Source organism: Pseudophryne corroboree, chromosome 2 (assembly GCF_028390025.1).
Source record: "Pseudophryne corroboree isolate aPseCor3 chromosome 2, aPseCor3.hap2, whole genome shotgun sequence".
Lineage (NCBI taxonomy): Eukaryota > Metazoa > Chordata > Amphibia > Anura > Myobatrachidae > Pseudophryne > Pseudophryne corroboree.
The window spans coordinates 518,315,758-518,341,180 of NC_086445.1; the positions used below are offsets into that span (position 1 = coordinate 518,315,758).

A 25,423-nucleotide genomic window follows, 5' to 3' on the forward strand; every position below is an offset into this window, starting at 1 on the left:
GGGCTTATACCTGGAAAATTTCATCCTTATGGGACTCAAAAGAATGCAGTTTCAATTTCAGATTGCGTAGGTCCCACAATGCCACAGTCTACAGAAGGTAAGGGAAAACGGTTATGTGGTACTAACAGACATGTTCCATAACATTAAACTCAAACGTTATCCAATTCAATACTTTTTACTCACGGACTCAAGCATACGGTAAGCAATTACACCAAATTTAAGCCAGTCAACTGAAACACACTTCACATTACAGTAGGATACATGAATTCTAATAAATTCTAGCACAAAATACTATCTACAGCTTTGCACTCTCTATCTTGAGCTTAAAGTCTACTCTACGCCAATTGAAATTAGAAAATTCCAGCAGATAATGTACAGGTTCCCAAACTCATTCTTCAAGGCACCCCAATAATCCATGTTTTAAGTATATCCATACTTGAGCACAGGTGACTTAATTAGTACCCTGGTGAATTGAATCACTTGTGCTCAACCATGTATCCTTAAATCCTGAACTGTTAGGGTGCATTGAGGACTGTTTGGGAGCCACTGGGATAACTATTCCAAATCTGTGTCTTTCAGTCTCCTTAACATACGCTTTCTATTAATGACAAAATTAACTTTTCAGGGTCTTTCTGAAAACTCACCTTTCTCCCACCAACACTACTCGCATATGTACCCATGCACAACTTGTGGTTAATTGAATCAACCCCCCTTATTATTATTATTTATTTATTACCAGTTATTTATATAGCGCACACACATTCCGCAGCGCTTTACAGAGAATATTTGGCCATTCACATCAGTCCCTGCCCCAGTGGAGCTTACAATCTATATTCCCTATCACATGTACACACACACATTCACACTAGGGTTCATTTTGTTGAGAGCCAATTAACCTACCAGTATATTTTTGGATTGTGGGAGGAAACCGGAGTACCCGGAGGAAACCCACGCAAGTACGGGGAGAATATACAAACTCCACACAGTTAGGGCCATGGTGGGAATTGAACCCATGACCTCAGTGCTGTGAGGCAGTAATGCTAACCATTACACCATCCGTACTGCCCCCCTTGTTTCAGCATGGTACATTTCCCATTAGGGCATAAGCTTTCCCACTAACCCCTTTTGTCACCGGATCAACTTTATTTTGTTTTATACATGCCCCGATTTCCCCAACGTATACCCGTCAGCCCATGTGTGACAGACTAGAACAATTTACCTTGTCTGCAGACCCCGTGGCCAAGATGAACTCACTGTAGGGGTTGAATGAGAGGCAGTTGACTTCAGCTGTGTGAGCATCTACAGAGTGGCTAGGCTTTGATGTGTTGTTTGAACGGGTGTCCCATCTGCAGACACAGAAGTGGCATACCATAGATTACGTTCTCATCAGAAAAAAACCCCAAAACACATTAAAATAGAAGAAAAATATACTAAAGAATTAAAGTGAATTGTTACACCAACAAAACTGAACTCCTTCAGTGAAACCCTGATTATAGATTAACTAAAACAAGGGAGTCACTACAGTCAATACACAGGAAAGTACTACAAAGTAATTCAGTAATTTGTCATAAGTCACAATTACTTCTTTGATGGAAGCTTCAAATACTGATATGACATGCAGCTTTCCACACACTGGAGAGGAAATGTCCACAGAACATTGCATCAGCCATGCTTCTGGGTTTCTTGCCTTACACAATAATGGACCTAATGTCTGAACAATGTGATGAAATGGATTCAGTGTAAATTCGAACAGATGCTAGAATCCAGACTTCGAGTGCAGTGTGTATCCTTTTCTCGCCACACAATTATATTCCCCCTCGGGTGATGGCGTGGACAACCACCCTAGTGGAAATACCGGTCGGCGGCCAGTATTTCGACCACCTGCATTGTGACTGCTGTCAGGATTTCGACTGCCGGGAACTTAACTGCATCCCAATGAAATAGGTTTGTGTTAAGAGGCCATTCTCAAGGAGAAGCAGAACAAAAAACAAAAAATAAAAAAAACACATACCACACCCTTGGCATATACACTGCACAGATCACAGGATCATTGAGCGCTGCATGATTTCACATCTGTCATTGCCTGACGTAATGATGTGGCATTGTACGACTATCTCTTTATAGCCACCCAAAGGGAGATGGGTCAGATATGGATGTAGGCACAGGGTTTGAGACAGAATAGACGGGTAGACGCAGAAGAGCATCGATGGATAGACTCACGGTGCCGCCCTCCAACTTTAAATTGCGGGGAACATGCTGGATGATCGAGATTAATCCACGGTACCACCAAAGCGTCGACTATGAGAGCTCCGGGATGTGTTACAGGAACAGTACCTTGGCAGCTGGTGGTTGGGCTGAAACACCATCATGTCCATGTTAAGAGGGTCCCACCGGCAGTCCAGCAACTAGAAGACTTCAAGATGCAGAGCCCACTCGCCTAAATGCACGTCCTGACAACTCAGGAAGCCCGCCACCCATTTCTGTACGCAAGGAATAAATATGGCTAGCAGAGCCACAATGCAAAGCTCTGCCTGGCGGAGGATGTGAACCACCTCATGACGGTTTACAAGTGTACCTTGACCGGTAGACTCGTGCTGCAGAAGAGCCACAAAAGGGAGCGACTAACTTCTCAGAGGATGATCACCTGAGCATTGGGGTGCAGATGGGACTTGTTCCACCTCCTAAGAACCTCCACTTGAAGAGGACAGGAGTGAAACTGGGTATACTCCACCATGTCAAATGTCAAGACCAAGGAACCCAGAATCTGCATGCAGGAGGATTGGAGTGAATGGACACCCGGCGATAAGAAGAACTTGTGAACCTTGAACTGCAGTGCGTTAAATCTTGTTGCTGGAAGATTCGTTTAATCCTCGAGTCCAGTAGAGCTCCCAAATGCAACATTTCTTGAGAAGGTGGCAAATCAGATTTGCACCACTTCATCTTCCACCCATCCATCAAATGAAGGACAGGACATCTGGAGATTGGGCCAGGAGAAGGTTGTCCATATAAAGGCAGGAGCCAAACACCCCCGGCAACGAAAGTGACCTTTGTGAACACCAGAGGGGCCGTGGACAGTAATGTCTGAAATTGGTAGTGATCAGACCGCACAGCAAACAGGAGGAAGCACTGGTGGGCAACTCAGATGGGGATCTGAAAATAGGAGTCATTTATGACCAAGGATGCCATAAAGTCTTCCCGGCCCCAAGGCTATGATAATGGAGCAAAGAGACTCCGTGAGGAACTTGGGGACCCGCAGATAACTGTTCAGCACCTTTGGATCAAGGATGGGCCAAAACAAGACGCCCAGCATTTGGACCAGGAAATGGTATGATGATCTTGGAGGGCTAGAAGAGAGCAAACATACTCCATGAGAGCTCCAATTATCCTGGATCCGCCAGAAAAGAAGCGCGCTGGAGGAGCTTCTCAAACGGCAGTGCCTAAAGGGAAACTACACCCCTGACCCAAGCATCCATCGTGGTCTCCATCCACATAAAAAGCAGAAGCTGGCCTCCCATGCGGAGGCCCTCCCCATTAGATAGCTGGCTTGTTGCCCATCTAAGAAGCGGGTCATCTCGTGGACCAAGAATGCTTGCCTCTGGGCTTAGAACCCTTGAAGGTAAACTCTGGAATCTAGAAGATGCCTGACCGCTGGCCTTTCCCTGTGGACGAAAGGAATGAAAGTCAAACGTCTTGGCCTTTGGAGGTGCCACCAACGGAAGGAAGGTGTTGGACGCTGCCACTGTATCAAAAATCTTGTCCAACTCCTGGCCAAAAGAAGATATCCCTAGAACACGGGAACAGTTCTAACGCTTTTTTTGGAATCTGCGTGCCAGGATTGCAGCCAGAACCCTCTCCTAGTGGGATGTAGAATCTTTAAAGGTCAAGAACCCTGCATCAGTGGCCGCCTCCCCTAAGTAAGAGCAAGCCTCCTTAATGAGTGCCAGGACCAGCACTCTAGAGCCTCTGACCAAACAGCCTTAGCCAGCATCTACATAGGTATAGACAGTTTTAAGAAAGTGCTCTGTAAAACCAAGCGGCCAAATCCTGAAGCTGGGGCCGCAAACGTATCAAACTTGTAAAAAACTTAAACTGTATGAATTCTAGACCAAGTGGCTGCCTGGCAGAGAGGAGTCGAGGTAGCCCCACGACACCCCCACGGAACATGTAGATTGAGCAGAAATGTACAGCAGAGGCCGTTTACTCTTGTTCAAATAGGCTTAACAAATTATTAACAGAATCCAACGGGCCATGGTCTGCTTCGCAGCTGGCCACCCCCAACAGGGCACATCATAAAGCACATATAAAGCATCAGTCTTTTGCAAAAGGTGCTGTCCAGGTCACAAATCTGCAAAGCTCGAACCACATCCAGGGTAGAAGTCGCCCCAGAATCCTCCTGTAAGGACGGGACCACAATAGGCTGATTGATACAAAAGCTGAAAAACGACCTTTGGACGAAAAGACGCATGCACATCCTCAATTCCGCTCTATTGTCATGGAAAAGTACGGAGGTTTACAGGACAATGCACTCAATTTAGACACCCCCGCGTTGAAGCCATGAGCAGTAGAAACCCTAGATGGAAGACAGTCTATTTAAGGTCCACTTCCTACAAGAGCTCAATAACTAGACAGGGTGGCACAAACGGAGGTTAGACTCTCAGAACTCCTTGTAAGAATGTCTGCACTTCAGGCAAGAGCACGAGATCTCTTTGGAAGAAAAAATAGTGCAGACACCTACACCTTCAGGTATCCCGGACGAAGTCCAGAATCCAAGCCAGTTTTAAGAGAGAAGAGAGAACCGAAAAAAAAAAAAAAAAAACACCACGGAAAATATCAATACAGGTGAAAGGAGTCTGGGGGAAAATCTCTGCGTTCACACCAGGCTACATAGTATCGCCAAATGCAATGGTAATGGGATGCTGTAACTGGTTTACGCGTACACAACATTGTGGTAATCACTGACTCTAGAATTCCTTTACGCTTCAGGATGTCTGCCTCAACAGCCATCCTGTTAAAGCTGCAGTAAATCTGGATGAATGAAAAGGTTCTTGTTGCTGCAGAACCGGACGTAGAGGCCACGGATCGTCCGCCAGAAGAAAGAACCGGTCCGAAAACATAGCTCTCCGAGGACAACCTGGGGCCACCAGCATCACCATGGTTAGTTCTCGTTTGATTCTTTTGATGACCTGAGGAAGAAGTGGAGGAAACACAGACTAGGTCGTGAAGAAGTGGAAATGGGAGGAAACAGACTAGGTCGTACAGCCAAGGCACTGACAGAGCGTCAACTGCTTCCGCTTCAGGGTCCCGTGTTCTGGACACGTATCGAGGAAGCTCACTGATCCTTGACGCCATGAGGTCCACCTGTGGACAACCCCATCGGTGTACTAAAGAGTGTCGAACACTTCCAGATAAAAAGCCCATTCTCCCAGATGGAGATCTTGACGACAGAGTCAGCTTCTCAATTGTTCACGGCCGGAATGAATATGGCTGAGAGAATTACCTCGTTGCATTCTGCCCACTCCAGAATCCATGCTGCCCCCAGCATGGCCCCCACCCTGTTTGTTGACGTACGTGACAGCCGTCGTGTTGTCCGACTGAAACCTTCACCGCTCTGGAGTGAAGAATGTGGGCACCTTCCACCAGGGCATTGGAGAGCGCACTCAGTTGCAACACATTTATCAGCAACAAGGATTCCTGGTCAGACCAATGGCCTTGGCAGTGTGAATCTCACAACCACGCCCCAACCTCAGACGTCTGTCAACTGTTAATAAATTTGCAAAAATCTCAATAAAACATGGGAAGAAAAAAAAAAAAAAAAAACACAACCTTTTCACATTGTCATTATGGGGTATTGTGTGTAGAATTTTGAGGGGAAAAATAAAAATCAATCAGGACTTTGGTACTTACCGATAAAATCCCTTTCTCAGATTCCACAGGGGACACTGGAGCACAGTTGCAATGGGGAAATAGTAGGCAGTATCTAGGAGCTGGCACTTTAAAACTCTAACACTGTGGCTTGCTCCTCCCCTACTATGTCCCCCCGCCAAGCCAGTCTACGTAAAACTGTGCCAGAGGAGAGCTGGAATAAATTAACGTTAAAAAGTAGAGGAGATTAACTGGGCGTCCAGTGTCCCCTGTGGAATCGGAGAAAGGGATTTATCGGCAAGTACCAAAATCCTGATTTCTCCTTCATCCACTAGGGGACACTGGAGCGCAGTTACAATGGGGAGGTCCCAGAGCTCCCAAGACGTGAGGGAGAATGCTTAAAGTCCTGTAAAACCGCTCGGCCAAACTGATGCAGAGGCCGCAAAAGTGTCAAACCTGTAGAATTTGACAAACGTTATGTCGGCCCGACCAAGTAACCGCCCGACAAAGTAGTCATGGAGACCCTGCGGGCAGCCGCCCACGAAGGACCCACAGAGCGCTGAAATTGAAGACGGAGGTTCCCGAGAAGCTGCCAAATAAGCTGGTCCGATGGTCAGTTTAATCCAATCGGGACAAAGTCTGCTTAGAAGCCGGCCAACCATGGCGGGCAGCATCGTATAGAACAAATAAGGAGTCCGACTTCCGAATAGCCGAAGTCCTAGCCACATAGATCTTGAGCGCCCTGACAACGTCCAACCATCTCGAATCCGGAGAGTCCACCGAGGGGGCCGGAACCACAAGCGGCTGATTGATGTGAAAATCGGACACCACCTTAGGTAGAAGAGAAATGCGAGTACGGAGCTCGGCCCTATCTGCATGAAACACCAGGTAAGGAGGTTGACGAGAGAAAGCCCAAAGTTCCGACACCCGTCTGGCCGAAGCAAGAGCCAGAAGGACCACCTTCCAGATGATTTATTTTATCTCCACTGATTCCAGAGGCTCAAACAACGAAGACTGCAGAAAAGAGAGGACCAGATTGAGGTCCCATGGTGCTGTCGGAGGGCGAAAGGGAGGCTGTATTCGAAGAACCCCCTGAAAGATCTGAACTTCCGGCAGCAAGGCTAACTTTTTCTGGAAGAAAATCTAGTGAACCCAGTCTTAAGCCTGCCGAGAAACCTGCCTGCACAAAACTGAGAAGGTGGGCCAAGCAAAAAACTGAAGGAGAAAATTCTCGACGTTCACACCAGGCTACATAAGCCTTCCAAATGCGGTAGTAGGGAGACGATGTGACTAACTTTCTAGCCCGAAGCATAGTAGGTATAACCATACGAGGAATCACCTTCCTTTTCAAGATGGCCTTCTCAACAGCCACGCCGTCAAACGTAGCCTGCATAAGTCTGGATAAAGAAAAGGACCCTGTACCGGCTCTGTGAACCAGCCAAGAGTGGGTAGGATATGGGGGGGGGGGGGGGGGGGGGAAATTTGGGCCCCCGGAGCAGAGACCCAACCAATACACAGACAATGCACCAGCAACGTACAATGAAGCACACAGCACTCAGTACATTACATTCTGGAGTAGCAGGATTGTTACAGCTCTACAGTAAAATAGTGCATGCATGTCCCTTTCAAAACATAATAGCCACCACAAATAAAGTACAGCTTTTCACTCCGGCCGCATATACTTACCGCTGCCGGAATCTTCTGCCAACGGAGCGGCCCCGACACGCGCCGCACGCAGCGGTGTCCGGCCAGCTCCGGAGAGCTTAGTGTCTCCTTCAGCTGGGGGCCATCCCGAGCCGCACGCATCTGCGATGGGACCCCGCCGGCAGCTCCCGCTGTGCAGACTGGCAGAGCTGCCAATCTGTGAAGAAAATAAAATAAAAAATTCTTGAGAAAACCCAAGAGTGACCAGCTCCCTTGGGCACAAAACAAAGATCGGCTTGGAGGGGGGACATAGTAGCAGCCACAGTGTTAAGAGTTTTAAAGTGACAGCTCCCAGTTACTGCCTACTATTTCCCCATTGTAACTGCGCTCCAGTGTCCCCTAGTGGATGAAGGAGAAAAATTAATTTATCCCATTCTAAAATAAGGCTGCACCATAACAAAATGTGGAAAAAGTGAAGCACTGAATACTTTCCGGATGACGTATAGATCATATTTATATATCTCTCGCTATAGACACATATATAAGCACACACACACACACACACACACACACTGTTCATTGGTGGGGCAGTGGTGAAGGCAGGAAGCTAAGCTAAGCTGACTGGCTGTGCGGCTCAGTCATGTTTGCGACTGGTAAGTTGGAGCTGGGGAGGAGGAGCAATGTTACATTGTGCACATCGCTCATCACGGCTCCGTACACAAATGCCAAGATGAGCGATGTCACAAGGGGCATCGCTCACATTGAGCTGTCTGCATGGCCGACCTGCTCTTAACGCGCATCGGCCGTCACTAGGGCCACACACACTAGACTATGAACGATATATTGTTCGCAATCGTCGTTATCGGCCATATCGATCACAATAGTCTAGTGTATATGGCCCTTAAGAGGTCCAGCTGAAAAGGACGTGAATTAAAACTGCTGAATTGCAGGGCCTTGAAAGCTGCGAACATCTTCCCCAAAAGGTGAATGCACAAGTGAACTGATACGGTTTGTGGTATGAGAACTTTGAGGCATTTTTCGCCAATGCCTTTTCACTTTATATACCCAAAAATAGAAAAAACCCACAACGGTAAAAAAGGCACGAAACGGGCGAAAACAACCTGCAATTGAATATGCTGGGGGTCGAATGCAACAGCTCAGAATACCGGAGCCAATTGAATACCCCCCCAATATTGATCAAAGAGGCAGCTGTCGAAGGGTCCGTCATACCCAGGAAAAGCTCAGCACAATGGGTAATATTTTGCCTTAATGAATTTGTGAAAAATAATAAGAATTTACTTACCGATAATTCTATTTCTCGGAGTCCGTAGTGGATGCTGGGGTTCCTGAAAGGACCATGGGGAATAGCGGCTCCGCAGGAGACAGGGCACAAAAGTAAAGCTTTCCGATCAGGTGGTGTGCACTGGCTCCTCCCCCTATGACCCTCCTCCAAGCCAGTTAGGTACTGTGCCCGGACGAGCGTACACAATAAGGGAGGAATTTTGAATCCCGGGTAAGACTCATACCAGCCACACCAATCACACCGTACAACTTGTGATCTAAACCCAGTTAACAGTATGATAACAGCGGAGCCTCTGAAAAGATGGCTCACAACAATAATAACCCGATTTTTGTAACTATGTACAAGTATTGCAGATAATCCGCACTTGGGATGGGCGCCCAGCATCCACTACGGACTCCGAGAAATAGAATTATCGGTAAGTAAATTCTTATTTTCTCTATCGTCCTAGTGGATGCTGGGGTTCCTGAAAGGACCATGGGGATTATACCAAAGCTCCCAAACGGGCGGGAGAGTGCGGATGACTCTGCAGCACCGAATGAGAGAACTCCAGGTCCTCCTTAGCAAGGGTATCAAATTTGTAGAATTTAGCAAACGTGTTTGCCCCTGACCAAGTAGCTGCTCGGCAAAGTTGTAAAGCCGAGACCCCTCGGGCAGCCGCCCAAGATGAGCCCACCTTCCTTGTGGAATGGGCATTTACATATTTTGGCTGTGGCAGGCCTGCCACAGAATGTGCAAGCTGAATTGTATTACACATCCAACTAGCAATAGTCTGTTTAGAAGCAAGAGCACCCAGTTTGTTGGGTGCATACAGGATAACAGCAAGTCAGTTTTCCTGACTCCAGCCGTCCTGGAACATATTTTCAGGGCCCTGACAACATCTAGCAACTTGGAGTCCTCCAAGTCCCTAGTAGGTGCAAGGCACCACAATAAGCTGGTTCAGGTGAAACACTGACACCACCTTAGGGAGAGAACTGGGGACGAGTCCGCAGCTCTGCCCTGTCCGAATGGACAAACAGATATGGGCTTTTTTTGAGAAAAAACCACCAATTTGACACTCGCCTGGTCCAGGCCAGGGCCAAGAGCATGGTCACTTTTCATGTGAGATGCTTCAAATCCACAGATTTGACTGGTTTTAAACCAATGTGATTTGAGGAATCCCAGAACTACGTTGAGATCCCACAGTGCCACTGGAGGCACAAAAGGGGGTTGTATATGCAATACTCCCTTGACAAACTTCTGGACTTCAGGAACTGAAGCCAATTCTTTCTGGAAGAAAATCGACAGGGCCGAAATTTGAACCTTAATGGACCCCAATTTGAGGCCCATAGACACTCCTGTTTGCAGGAAATGCAGGAAACGACCGAGTTGAAATTTCTTTGTGGGGCCTTCCTGGCCTCACACCACGCAACATATTTTCGCCACATGTGGTGATAATGTTGTGCGGTCACCTCCTTTCTGGCTTTGACCAGGGTAGGAATGACCTCTTCCGGAATGCCTTTTTCCCTTAGGATCCGGCTTTCCACCGCCATGCCGACAAACGCAGCTGCGGTAAGTCTTGGAACAGACATGGTACTTGCTGAAGCAAGTCCCTTCTTAGCGGCAGAGGCCATAAGACCTCTGTAAGCATCTCTTGAAGTTCCGGGTACCAAGTCCTTCTTGGCCAATCCGGAGCCATGAGTATAGTTCTTACTCCTCTACGTCTTATAATTCTCAGCACCTTAGGTATGAGAAGCAGAGGAGGGAACACATACACCGACTGGTACACCCACGGTGTTACCAGAACGTCCACAGGTATTGCCTGAGGGTCTCTTGACCTGGCGCAATACCTGTCCCGTTTTTTGTTCAGACGGGACGCCATCATGTCCACCTTTGGTATTTCCCAACGGTTTACAATCATGTGGAAAAAACTTCCCGATGAAGTTTCCACTCTCCCGGGTGGAGGTCGTGCCTGCTGAGGAAGTCTGCTTCCCAGTTTCCATTCCCGGGATGAAACACTGCTGACAGTGCTATCACATGATTTTCCGCCCAGCGAAAAGTCCTTGCAGTTTTTGCCATTGCCCTCCTGCTTCTTGTGTCGCCCTGTCTGTTTATGTGGGCGACTGCCGTGATGTTTTTCCCACTGGATCAATACCGGCTGACCTTGAAGCAGAGGTCTTGCTAAGCTTAGAGCATTATAAATTTACCCTTAGCTCCAGTATATTTATGTGGAGAAAAGTCTCCAGACTTGATCACACTCCCTGGAAATTTTTTCCTTGTGTGACTGCTCCCCAGCCTCTCGGGCTGGGCTCCGTGGTCACCAGCATCCAATCCTGAATGCCGAATCTGCGGCCCTCTAGAAGATGAGCACTCTATAACCACCACAGGAGAGACACCCTTGTCCTTGGATAATAAGAATTTACTTACCGATAATTCTATTTCTCGGAGTCCGTAGTGGATGCTGGGGTTCCTGAAAGGACCATGGGGAATAGCGGCTCCGCAGGAGACGAGACAGGGCACAAAAAGTAAAGCTTTAGGATCAGGTGGTGTGCACTGGCTCCTCCCCCTATGACCCTCCTCCAAGCCAGTTAGGTACTGTGCCCGGACGAGCGTACACAATAAGGGAGGAATTTTGAATCCCGGGTAAGACTCATACCAGCCACACCAATCACACCGTACAACTTGTGATCTAAACCCAGTTAACAGTATGATAACAGCGGAGCCTCTGAAAAGATGGCTCACAACAATAATAACCCGATTTTTGTAACTATGTACAAGTATTGCAGATAATCCGCACTTGGGATGGGCGCCCAGCATCCACTACGGACTCCGAGAAATAGAATTATCGGTAAGTAAATTCTTATTTTCTCTATCGTCCTAGTGGATGCTGGGGTTCCTGAAAGGACCATGGGGATTATACCAAAGCTCCCAAACGGGCGGGAGAGTGCGGATGACTCTGCAGCACCGAATGAGAGAACTCCAGGTCCTCTTTTGCCAGGATATCAAATTTGTAGAATTTTACAAACGTGTTCTCCCCTGACCACGTAGCTGCTCGGCAGAGTTGTAATGCCGAGACCTCTCGGGCAGCCGCCCAAGATGAGCCCACCTTCCTTGTGGAATGGGCCTTAACCGATTTAGACTGTGGCAGGCCTGCCTCAGAATGTGCAAGTTGAATTGTGTTACAAATCCAACGAGCAATCGACTGCTTAGAAGCAGGCGCACCCAACTTGTTGGGTGCATACAGTATAAACAGCGAGTCAGATTTTCTGACTCCAGCTGTCCTGGAATATATTTTCAGGGCCCTGACAACTTCTAGCAACTTGGAGTCCTCCAAGTCCCTAGTAGGTGCAAGGCACCACAATAAGCTGGTTCAGGTGAAACACTGACACCACCTTAGGGAGAGAACTGGGGACGAGTCCGCAGCTCTGCCCTGTCCGAATGGACAAACAGATATGGGCTTTTTTGAGAAAAAACCACCAATTTGACACTCGCCTGGTCCAGGCCAGGGCCAAGAGCATGGTCACTTTTTATGTGAGATGCTTCAAATCCACATATTTGACTGGTTTTAAACCAATGTGATTTGAGAAATCCCAGAACTACGTTGAGATCCCACAGTGCCACTGGAGGCACAAAAAAGGGGTTTGTATATGCAATACTCCCTTGACAAACTTCTGGACTTCAGGAACTGAAGCCAATTCTTTCTGGAAGAAAATTTACAGGGCCGAATTTGAACCTTAATGGACCCCAATTTGAGGCCCATAGACACTCCTGTTTGCAGGAAATGCAGGAAACGACCGAGTTGAAATTTCTTTGTGGGGCCTTCCTGGCCTCACACCACGCAACAAATTTTCGCCACACGTGGTGATAATGTTGTGCGGTCACCTCCTTTCTGGCTTTGACCAGGGTAGGAATGACCTCTTCCGGAATGCCTTTTTTCCCTTAGGATCCGGCTTTCCATCGCCATGCCGACAAACGCAGCTGCGGTAAGTCTTGGAACAGACATGGTACTTGCTGAAGCAAGTCCCTTCTTAGCGGCAGAGGCCATAAGACCTCTGTAAGCATCTCTTGAAGTTCCGGGTACCAAGTCCTTCTTGGCCAATCCGGAGCCATGAGTATAGTTCTTACTCCTCTACGTCTTATAATTCTCAGCACCTTAGGTATGAGAAGCAGAGGAGGGAACACATACACCGACTGGTACACCCACGGTGTTACCAGAACGTCCACATCTATTGCCTGAGGGTCCCTTGACCTGGCGCAATACCTGTCCCGTTTTTTGTTCAGACGGGACGCCATCATGTCCACCTTTGGTATTTCCCAACGGTTTACAATCATGTGGAAAAAACTTCTCAATGAAGTTTCCACTCTCCCGGGTGGAGGTCGTGCTGAGGAAGTCTGCTTCCCAGTTTCCATTCCCGGGATGAAAAACTGCTGACAGTGTTATCACATGATTTTCCGCCCAGCGAAAAGTCCTTGCAGTTTCTGCCATTGCCCTCCTGCTTCTTGTGTCGCCCTGTCTGTTTACGTGGGCGACTGCCGTGATGTTTTTCCCACTGGATCAATACCGGCTGACCTTGAAGCAGAGGTCTTGCTAAGCTTAGAGCATTATAAATTTACCCTTAGCGCCAGTATATTTATGTGGAGAAAAGTCTCCATACTTGATCACACTCCCTGGAAATTTTTTCCTTGTGTGACTGCTCCCCAGCCTCTTAGGCTGGGCTCCGTGGTTACCAGCATCCAATCCTGAATGCCGAATCTGCGGCCCTCTAGAAGATGAGCACTCTATAACCACCACAGGAGAGACACCCTTGTCCTTGGATATTGGGTTATCCGCTGATGCATCTGAAGATGCGATCCGGACCATTTGTCCAGCAGATCCCACTGAAAAGTTCTTACGTGAAATCTGCCGAATGGAATTGCTTCGTAGGAAGCCACCATTTTTACCAGGACCCTTGTGCAATGATGCACTGTTTTTAGGAGGTTCCTGACTAGCTCGGATAACTCCCTGGCTTTCTCTTCCGGGAGAAAAACCTTTTTCTGGACTGTGTCCAGAATCATCCCTAGGCACAGCAGACGTGTCGTCGGGATCAGCTGCGATTTTGGAATATTTAGAATCCACCCGTGCTGATTGTAGCAGTATCCGAGATAGTGCTACTCCGACCTCCAACTGTTCCCTGGACTATGCCCCTATCAGGAGATCGTCCAAGTAAGGGATAATCAAGACGCCTTTTCTTCGAAGAAGAATCATCAATTCGGCCATTACCTTGGTAAAGACCCCGGGGTGCCGTGGACAATCCAAACGGCAGCGTCTGAAACCGATAGTGACAGTTCTGCACCACGAACCTGAGGTACCCTTAGTGAGAAGGGCAAATTTGGGACATAGAGGTAAGCATCCCTGATGTCCCGGGACACTATATAGTCCCCTTCTTCCTGGTTCGTTATCACTGCTCTGAGTGACTTCATCTTAATTTGAACCTTTGTAAGTGTTCAAAAAAAAATTTTTTAGAATAAGTCTCACCTAGCCTTCTGGCTTCAGTACCACAATATAGTGTGGAATAATACCCCTTTTCTGTAGTAGGAGGGGTAATTTAATTGTCACCTGCTGGGAACACAGCTTGTGAATTTTTTCCCATACTACCTCCTTGTCGGAGGGAGACTTGGTAAAGCAGACTTCAGGAGCCTGCGAAGGGGAAACGTCTCGACATTCCCATCTGTACCCCCGGGATACTACTTGTAGGATCCAGGGGTCCTGTACGGTCTCAGCGCCATGCTGAGAACTTGTCAGACGCGGTGGAACGCTTCTGTTCCTGGGAATAGGCTGCCTGTTGCAGTCTTCTTCCCTTTCCTCTATCCCTGGGCAGATATGATCTTATAGGGACGAGAGGACTGAGGCTGAAAAGACGGTGTCTATTTCTGCAGAGATGTGATTTAGGGTAAAAAACGGTGGATTTTCCAGCAGTTGCCGTGACCACCAGGTCCGATGGACCGACCCCAAACAAGTCCTCTTCCTTTATACGGCCATACTGTGCCGTTTGGAATCTGCATCACCTGACCACTGTCGTGTCCATAACATCTTCTGGCAGTTATGGACATCGCGTTTATTCATGATGCCAGAGTGCAAATATCCCTCTGTGCATCTCGCATATATAGAAATGCTCTATAGTCAATAAAATACTGTCCCTGTCAAGGGTATCAATATTTTTAGTCAGGGAATCCGACCAAGCCACCCTAGCTCTGCACATCCAGGCTGAGGCGATCGCTGGCCGCAGTATAACACCAGTATGTGTGTATATACTTTTTATTATATTTTCCAGCCTTGTCAGCTGGTCCTTGAGGACGGCCCTATCTATAGACGGTACCGCCACTTGTTTTGATAAGCGTGTGAGCGCCTTATCCACCTTAAGGGGTGTTTCCCAACGCGCCCTAACTTCTGGCGGGAAAGGGTATACCGCCCATAATTTTCTATCGGGGGGAACCCACGCATCATCACACACTTTATTTAATTTATCTGATTCAGGAAAAACTATGGTAGTTTTTTCACATCCCACATAATACCCTCTTTTGTGGTACTTGTAGTATCAGAAATACGTAACACCTCCTTCATTGCCTTTAACGTGTGGCCCTAATAAGGAATACGTTTGTTTATTCACCGTCGACACTGGATTCAGTGTCCCTGTCTGTGTCTGTGTCGACCGACTAAAGTAAACGGGCGTTTTAAAACCCTTGACGGTGTTTTTGAGACGTCTGGACCGTACTAATTGTTTGTCGGCCGTCTCATGTCGTCAACCGACCTTGCAGCGTGTTGACATTATCACGTAATTTCCTAAATAAGCCATCCATTCCGGTGTCGACTCCCTAGAGAGTGACATCACCATTACAGGCAATTGCTCCGCCTCCTCACCAACATCGTCCTCCTACCTGTCGACACACACGTACCGACACACAGCACACACACAGGGAATGCTCTGATAGAGGACAGGACCCACTAGCCCTTTGGAGAGACAGAGGGAGAGTTTGCCAGCACACACCAAAAACGCTATAATTATATAGGGACAACCTTATATAAGTGTTTTCCCTTATAGCATCTTAATATATATATAAGCATATCGCCAAATTAGTGCCCCCCCTCTCTGTTTTAACCCTGTTTCTGTAGTGCAGTGCAGGGGAGAGCCTGGGAGCCTTCCCTCCAGCCTTTCTGTGAGGGAAAATGGCGCTGTGTGCTGAGGAGATAGGCCCCGCCCCTTTTTCGGCGGCCTCGTCTCCCGCTCTTAACGGATTCTGGCAGGGGTTAAATATCTCCATATAGCCTCCGGAGGCTATATGTGAGGTATTTTTAGCCAAAATAGGTATTCATTTGCCTCCCAGGGCGCCCCCCTCCCAGCGCCCTGCACCCTCAGTGACTGCCGTGTGAAGTGTGCTGAGAGGAAAATGGCGCACAGCTGCAGTGCTGTGCGCTACCTTTAGAAGACTGAGGAGTCTTCTGCCGCCGATTCTGGACCTCTTCTTACTTCAGCATCTGCAAGGGGGCCGGCGGCAAGGCTCCGGTGACCATCCAGGCTGTACCGGTGATCGTCCCTCTGGAGCTGATGTCCAGTAGCCAAGAAGCCAATCCATCCTGCACGCAGGTGAGTTCACTTCTTCTCCCCTAAGTCCCTCGTTGCAGTGATCCTGTTGCCAGCAGGACTCACTGCAAAATAAAAAACCTAAGCTAAACTTTCCTAAGCAGCTCTTTAGGAGAGCCACCTAGATTGCACCCTTCTCGGCCGGGCACAAAATCTAACTGGCTTGGAGGAGGGTCATAGGGGGAGGAGCCAGTGCACACCACCTGATCCTAAAGCTTTACTTTTTGTGCCCTGTCTCGTCTCCTGCGGAGCCGCTATTCCCCATGGTCCTTTCAGGAACCCCAGCATCCACTAGGACGATAGAGAAATAGGGTTATCCGCTGATGCATCTGAAGATGCGATCCGGACCATTTGTCCAGCAGATCCCACTGAAAAGTTCTTGCGTGAAATCTGCCGAATGGAATTGCTTCGTAGGAAGCCACCATTTTTACCAGGACCCTTGTGCAATGATGCACTGTTTTTAGGAGGTTCCTGACTAGCTCGGATAACTCCCTGGCTTTCTCTTCCGGGAGAAACACCTTTTTCTGGACTGTGTCCAGAATCATCCCTAGGCACAGCAGACGTGTCGTCGGGATCAGCTGCGATTTTAGAATATTTAGAATCCACCCGTGCTGTTGTAGCAGTATCCGAGATAGTGCTACTCCGACCTCCAACTGTTCCCTGGACTATGCCCTTATCAGGAGATCGTCCAAGTAAGGGATAATTAAGACGCCTTTTCTTCGAAGAAGAATCATTTCGGCCATTACCTTGGTAAAGACCCGGGGTGCCGTGGACAATCCAAACGGCAGCGTCTGAAACTGATAGTGACAGTTCTGCACCACGAACCTGAGGTACCCTTAGTGAGAAGGGCAAATTTGGGACATAGAGGTAAGCATCCCTGATGTCCCGGGACACTATATAGTCCCCTTCTTCCTGGTTCGTTATCACTGCTCTGAGTGACTCCATCTTGATTTGAACCTTTGTAAGTGTTCAAAAATTTTTTTAGAATAAGTCTCACCTAGCCTTCTGGCTTCAGTACCACAATATAGTGTGGAATAATACCCCTTTTCTTGTAGTAGGAGGGGTAATTTAATTATCACCTGCTGGGAATACAGCTTGTGAATTTTTTCCCATACTGCCTCCTTGTCGGAGGGAGACCTTGGTAAAGCAGACTTCAGGAGCCTGCGAAGGGGAAACGTCTCGACATTCCAATCTGTACCCCTGGGATACTACTTGTAGGATCCAGGGGTCCTGTACGGTCTCAGCGCCATGCTGAGAACTTGTCAGAAGCGGTGGAACGCTTCTGTTCCTGGGAATGGGCTGCCTGCTGCAGTCTTCTTCCCTTTCCTCTATCCCTGGGCAGATATGATCTTATAGGGACGAAAGGACTGAGGCTGAAAAGACGGTGTCTTTTTCTGCAGAGATGTGACTTAGGGTAAAAACGGCGGATTTTCCAGCAGTTGCCGTGGCCACCAGGTCCGATGGACCGACCCCAAATAACTCCTCTTCCTTTATACGGCAATACACCTTTGTGCCGTTTGGAATCTGCATCACCTGACCACTGTCGTGTCCATAACATCTTCTGGCAGATATGGACATCGCATTTACTCTTGATGCCAGAGTGCAAATATCCCTCTGTGCATCTCGCATATATAGAAATGCATCCTTTAAATGCTCTATAGTCAATAAAATACTGTCCCTGTCAAGGGTATCAATATTTTTAGTCAGGGAATCCGACCAAGCCACCTCAGCTCTGCACATCCAGGCTGAGGCGATCGCTGGTCGCAGTATAACACCAGTATGTGTGTATATACTTTTTATGATATTTTCCAGCCTCCTGTCAGCTGGTCCTTGAGGACGGCCCTATCTATAGACGGTACCGCCACTTGTTTTGATAAGCGTGTGAGCGCCTTATCCACCCTAAGGGGTGTTTCCCAACGCGCCCTAACTTCTGGCGGGAAAGGGTATACCGCCCATAATTTTCTATCGGGGGGAACCCACGCATCATCACACACTTTATTTAATTTATCTGATTCAGGAAAAACTACGGTAGTTTTTTCACATCCCACATAATACCCTCTTTTGTGGTACTTGTAGTATCAGAAATATGAAACACCTCCTTCATTGCCTTTAACGTGTGGCCCTAATAAGGAATACGTTTGTTTATTCACCGTCGACACTGGATTCAGTGTCCCTGTCTGTGTCTGTGTCGACCGACTAAAGTAAACGGGCGTTTTAAAACCCCTGACGGTGTTTTTGAGACGTCTGGACCGGTACTAATTGTTTGTCGGCCGTCTCATGTCGTCAACCGACCTTGCAGCGTGTTGACATTATCACGTAATTCCCTAAATAAGCCATCCATTCCGGTGTCGACTCCCTAGAGAGTGACATCACCATTACAGGCAATTGCTCCGCCTCCTCACCAACATCGTCCTCATACATGTCGACACACACGTACCGACACACAGCACACACACAGGGAATGCTCTGATAGAGGACAGGACCCACTAGCCCTTTGGAGAGACAGAGGGAGAGTTTACCAGCACACACCAAAAACGCTATAATTATATAGGGACAACCTTATATAAGTGTTTTCCCTTATAGCATCTTTTTTATATATTTCTAACGCCAAATTAGTGCCCCCCCCTCTCTGTTTTAACCCTGTTTCTGTAGTGCAGTGCAGGGGAGAGCCTGGGAGCCTTCCCTCCAGCCTTTCTGTGAGGGAAAATGGCGCTGTGTGCTGAGGAGATAGGCCCCGCCCCTTTTTCGGCGGCCTCGTCTCCCGCTCTTAACGGATTCTGGCAGGGGTTAAATATCTCCATATAGCCTCCGGAGGCTATATGTGAGGTATTTTTAGCCAAAATAGGTATTCATTTTGCCTCCCAGGGCGCCCCCCTCCCAGCGCCCTGCACCCTCAGTGACTGCCGTGTGAAGTGTGCTGAGAGGAAAATGGCGCACAGCTGCAGTGCTGTGCGCTACCTTTAGAAGACTGAGGAGTCTTCTGCCGCCGATTCTGGACCTCTTCTTACTTCAGCATCTGCAAGGGGGCCGGCGGCAAGGCTCCGGTGACCATCCAGGCTGTACCTGTGATCGTCCCTCTGGAGCTGATGTCCAGTAGCCAAGAAGCCAATCCATCCTGCACGCAGGTGAGTTCACTTCTTCTCCCCTAAGTCCCTCGTTGCAGTGATCCTGTTGCCAGCAGGACTCACTGTAAAATAAAAAACCTAAGCTAAACTTTTCTAAGCAGCTCTTTAGGAGAGCCACCTAGATTGCACCCTGCTCGGCCGGGCATAAAAATCTAACTGGCTTGGAGGAGGGTCATAGGGGGAGGAGCCAGTGCACACCACCTGATCGGAAAGCTTTACTTTTGTGCCCTGTCTCCTGCGGAGCCGCTATTCCCCATGGTCCTTTCAGGAACCCCAGCATCCACTAGGACGATAGAGAAAAAATAAATGCCATCAACATAAATGCAACTTAAACTTAATGTATTTTCTTTATACACAAATCGCCTACCAAAAGTACTAAATTGGGAATTTGTGGATAGTAATCACACAGTTTTATATGTACGCATCCAATAGCAGCACCAACCACTACTCAAACATCTCCTGTGAAACTGCCTGGTAGCTAGTGCTGGGGGTCCTTTGCCAAAGCTAAGAGCTCCAGATAAGCATTTACAAAATGGGAGTTTGAGGCAGGATAGTTACTGCATAGATGTATTAGAAACAACAATCATACTATTTTTTAACCCACGAGGCTGGCATCATATTACCCCCCTGACATAACACTCACAGGAGTCATGTTGTATTGGCAAATATGTTTGTGCTGAGAATTATAATGTAAGATACTTGTTTAAAACTAGATTTATCCAGTAAACTTGACTGTCAAGCACAATTACTAATCAAAAAATAGGATTTTAATACCTACCGGTAAATCCTTTTCTCTTAGTCCGTAGAGGATGCTGGGGTCACCATTAGAACCATGGAGTATAGACGGGATCTGCAGGAGACATGGGCACTTTAAGACTTTGAAAGGGTGTGAACTGGCTCCTCCCTCTATGCCCCTCCTCCAGACTCCAGTTATAGGAACTGTGCCCAGGGAGACGGACATTTCGAGGAAAGGATTTATTGTTAAACTAAAGGCCCGTACACACTGGTCGATGTATCGGCCGTTCTTACGTCCTAGAGGATGCTGGGGTCACCATTAGAACCATGGGGTTATACCAAAGCTCTAGAACGGGCGGGAGAGTGCGGACGACTCTGCAGCACCGATTGACCGAACTTAAGGTCTTCATCGGCCAAGGTGTCAACCTTGTATAACTTTGCAAAAGTGTTTGACCCCGACCAAGTAGCTGCTCGGCAAAGTTGCAATGCAGAGACCCCCCGGGCAGCCGCCCAGGATGAGCCCACCTTCCTAGTGGAATGGGCCTTCACCGATTCCGGTAATGGTAATCCAGCCGTGGAATGGGCCTGCTGAATCGTGTTACAGAGCCAGCACGCAATGGTCTGCTTGGAAGCAGGATACCCAACCTTGTTGGGAGCATACAGGACAAACAGAGCCTCTGTTTTCCTGTTCTGGCGACAAATCTTCAAAGCTCTGACCAAATCCAGAGATTTTGACTCAACGAAGGCATCAGTAGCCACAGGAACCACGATAGGTTGGTTTATGTGGAAAGAGGAAACCACCGACGGTAAAAATTGCTGACTTGTCCTCAATTCAGCTCTATCTTCATGGAAGATCAAATAAGGGCTCTTGTGAGACAAGGCCGCTAACTCAGACCTCTGCCTTGCAGATGCCAAGGCCAACAGGATGACCACTTTCCAAATGAGGAATTTTAACTCCACCTTCCGTAAAGGTTCAAACCAATGTGATTGAAGGAACTGCAACACCACATTAAAATCCCATGGTGCCACTGGAGGCACAAATGGAGGTTGGATGTGCAACACGCCTTTCACGAAAGTCTGAACTTCTGGAAGGGAGGCCAATTGTTTCTGAAAGAAAACAGACAAGGCTGAAATCTGCATCTTAATTGAGCCCAATTTTAGGCCCGCATCCACACCTGCTTGTAGAAAATGGAGAAACCGTCCTAGCTGAAACTCTTCCGTAGGAGCCTTCTTGGATTCACACCAAGAAACATTATTTCCTCCAAATACGGTGGTAATGTATGGACGTTACCCCTTTCCTGGCCTGAATGAGTGTGGGAATGACTTCACTAGGCATACCCTTACGGGATAGGATTTTGCGTTCAACAGCCACGTCGTCAAACGTAGCCGCAGTAAGTCCTGATACACGCACGGCCCCTGTTGTAACAGGCCCTCGCGCAGAGGAAGAGGCCAGGGATCTCCGATGAGTAATTCCTGAAGATCTGGATACCAAGCCCATCTTGGCCAGCCTGGAACAATGAGGATCGCTCGGACCTTTGTTCTTCTTCTGATCTTTAGAACTTTTGGAATGAGAGGAAGTGGATGTAACACATACACTGACTGAAACACCCACGGTGTTATCAGAGCATCCACTGCAATCGCTTGAGGGTCCCTTGACCTGGAACAATGTCTCTGAAGCTTCTTGTTGAGACGAGAAGCCATCATGTCCACTTGAGGAACTCCCCAACGACCTGTCACCTCTGCGAAGACTTCTTGGTGGAGTCCCCACTCTCCTGGATGGAGATCGTGTCTGCTGAGGAAGTCTGCTTCCCAGTTGTCCACTTTTGGAATGAAGATTGCGGACAGAGCGCTTGTACACTTTTCCGCCCAGCGGAAAATCCTTGTGGCTACTGCCATAGCCGCTCTGCTTTTCGTTCCGCCCTGACGGTTTATGTACACTACTGCTGTTACATTGTCCGACTGGATCAGTACAGGCAGACCTCGAAGAAAATGTTCAGCTTGTAGTAGGCCGTTGCAAATGGCCCTGAACTCCAGAACGTTTATGTTGAGACAAGTTTTCTGGCTTGACCATCTTCCTTGGAAGTTTTCCCCCTGTGTGACTGCTCCCCAGCCTCTGAGACTTGCATCCGTGGTTACTAGGATTCAGTCCTGGATCCCGAACCTGCGCCCATCTAGGAGGTGAGAGCTGTGCAGCCACCACAGGAGTGATACCTTGGTCTTCGAAGACAGGATTATCCACTGGTGCATATGTAGATGGGACCCGGACCACTTGTCCAACAGGTCCCACTGGAACACCCTGGCATGGAACCTGCCAAACTGAATGGCCTCGTAGGCCGCAACCATCTTCCCCAGCAACCGAATGCATTGATGGATTGACACTTGCTGGTTTCAGAATTTGTTTGACCAGACTCTGAAGTTCCAGAGCCTTTTCCACAGGAAGAAAGACTCTGTAGTTCTGTGTCCAATATCATTCCCAAAAATGACAACCGCGTCGTCAGAATAAACTGATTTTGGCAAGTTTAGGAGCAAACCATGTTGTTGAAGAACTGTCATGGAGAGTGCAACGTTTTGGACCAACTGGTCCCTGGATCTCGCCTTTATCAGGAGATCGTCCAAGTATGGGATAATTGTGACTCCTTGCTTGCGAAGGAGAACCATCATCTCCGCCATCACTTTGGTGAAAATCCTCGGAGCCGTGGATAGACTAAACGGCAACGTTTGAAACTGGTAATGACAATCCTGAATTGCAAATCTCAGGTAAGCCTGATGCGGAGGATAAATGGGAACATGTAAGTAGGCATCTTTTATGTCCACCGACACCATAAAATCCCCTTCCTCCAGACTGGAGATCACTGCTCGGAGAGACTCCATCTTGAATTTGAATCTCTTTAGGTAGAAATTCAGGGATTTCAAGTTTAGGATTGGTCTGACCGAGCCGTCCGGCTTCGGGACCACAAACAGGCTTGAATAAAAACCTTCTCCCTGTTGTGACTGGGGAACCTTGACGATAACCTGATTGACACAACTTTTGTATTGCGTCGCAAACTACCTTCCTGTCCGGAAGAAAAAAAAAAAAAAAAAAAAAAAAAAAAAGAGGATTTTGGTACTTACCGATAAATCCATTTCTCTGAATCCTCTAGGGGACACTGGAGTTCCACTTAGACATTAGGGGTGTGAAGTCAGTAACCGGAGGTGTGGCACAATCTAAAAAATTAGCATTGTCTGCACAGCCGGCTCCTCCCCCTTCACGCCCCTCATGCCTCAGTTTTGAAAATTTTGACTGAGAGACGAGGACACGATACGAGAGCATATGGCGAGGAACCGAACCGTACAACATGCCAAACAGCATCTAAGAACTTCTTTAAATGAAAAACCAACGCTGTTTGTACGAACTGTATGAACAAGAACCATGAACACAGCAGGATTGACAGCACCGAGGCGGGCGTCCAGTGTCCCCTAGAGGATTCAGAGAAATGGATTTATCGGTAAGTACCAAAATTCTCTTTTCTCTTTCATGCACTAGGGGGACACTGGAGTTCCACTTAGACATTAGGGGACGTCCCAAAGTTATCTCCCAGGGAGGGAGTGCTGTCTGTTGCCTGCAAAACCAAACGTCCGAACTTAGAATCTTCGGACGCAAAGGTATCGAACTTATAAAATTTCGGGAACATGTGGGCTGAGGACCACGTCGCCGCTCTGCAAAGTTGAGTAATGGAAACCCCTCTGGCAGCTGCCCAGGATGCACCCACTGATCTAGTGGTATGCGCACTTGTCCGTAATGGACCCGTTTATCACTGGAAATATAAGCTTGCCTAATGGCACGTCTAATCCCTCGAGACAGGGACTGCTTAGAAGCCGGCCAACCTTCTTTGGTCCATCAAAAAGGACGAACAAATGGTCTGACTTCCGAAAGGACTATGTAACTTGTACGTACACCCTTAAAGCTCGGACAACATCCACGAACCCATCCCCATCCTCTAGACACTGGAAAGATGGGACCACAATTGGTTGGTTCACATAAAACCCCGAAACAAGGAAGGAAACCCGCTCTTGTACGAAGTTCCACCCGATCCTCATGAAAACTCAAAAAGGGACTCTTACACGACAAGGCTCCTAACTCAGAGACCCGCCCAGCAGAAGCTAAAGCTCGCAACAACGTTACCTTCCAAGATAGATATTTTTAGGTCTGTCCTTGGCAACGGCTCAAAGAAAGGTGATTTAAAAAAAATCTAACACCAAATTTAGATCCCATGGTGCCGTGGGGGTACGAAAAGGGGTCTGTATCCGCAGCACCCCCTGTAAAAAGGCTTGAACCTTTGGCAAGGATGCCAATCATTGTTGAAAAAGAATGGAAAGAGCAGACACCTGAACCTTCAGAGATCCCAATCGCAGGCCTAAGGCTAGGCCTGCTTGAAGGAATAATAAAAGTCTGGATAAATGGAAGGTCGTCGAATCCCATCCACGTTCCCGACACCAGTCTATATATTTCTTCCAAATTCTGTAGTAATGCCCAGTTGTAACCGGATTTCTAGCCGCAATCATTGTAGGAATGGCCAATCTAGGTATTCCTCTGTTCTTTAAGATCCGGGTTTCAACAGCCACGCCATCAAACGCAGTCTGTTCAGGTCTGGGTGTAGAAACGGTCTTTGAGACAGTAGGTCCTCTCTTTGAGGTAACCGCCACGGGTCTTCTGACAGCAACCCTTGTAGGTCCGAGTACCAACTCCTGCGTGGCCTATCCGGTGCGATCAGAATCGCCCACACGTTCTCGTTTCAACCTTTTCAGTATCCTTGGTATGAGTGGGAAGGGTGGAAAGATGTAAACCCTTTCGTAATCCCAAGGAAGCGTTAACGCATCTACTCCTCCTGCTGCAGTAACCCTTGTCCTGAATACATATCTGGACAGCTGATGGTTCTGCCTCGACGCCATGAGGTCCATCTGCAGAAGGCCCTATCTCCTCACTACCATTTTGAAGATCCGCGGATGAAGACACCACTCTCCCGGATGCATGTCTTGGCGACTGAGATAATCTGCTTCCTAGTTTTCTACACCTGGAATGAATATTGCCGAGATGATGATGTTTCGCCTTTCCGCCCACAACAGGATTTTTGTTGATTCCTTTAACGCCATCCTGCTGTTTGTTCCCCCTTGACGGTTTA

General features: G+C 48.0%; 1 protein-coding gene across 1 annotated transcript in view; it reads right to left on the reverse strand.

Annotated features, from left to right (window-relative positions):
• RBBP4 (RB binding protein 4, chromatin remodeling factor) overlaps positions 1–25,423 on the reverse strand; it is a 109,267-nt gene that overhangs the window by 60,780 nt on the left and 23,064 nt on the right. Inside the window, exons 7-8 of the mRNA XM_063954142.1 lie at positions 1,220–1,346; positions 11–88 (exon numbers count right to left, since the gene is read on the reverse strand). Coding sequence (XP_063810212.1) covers positions 11–88; positions 1,220–1,346 — 205 coding nt within the window. The remainder of the gene's footprint in view (positions 1–10; positions 89–1,219; positions 1,347–25,423) is intronic.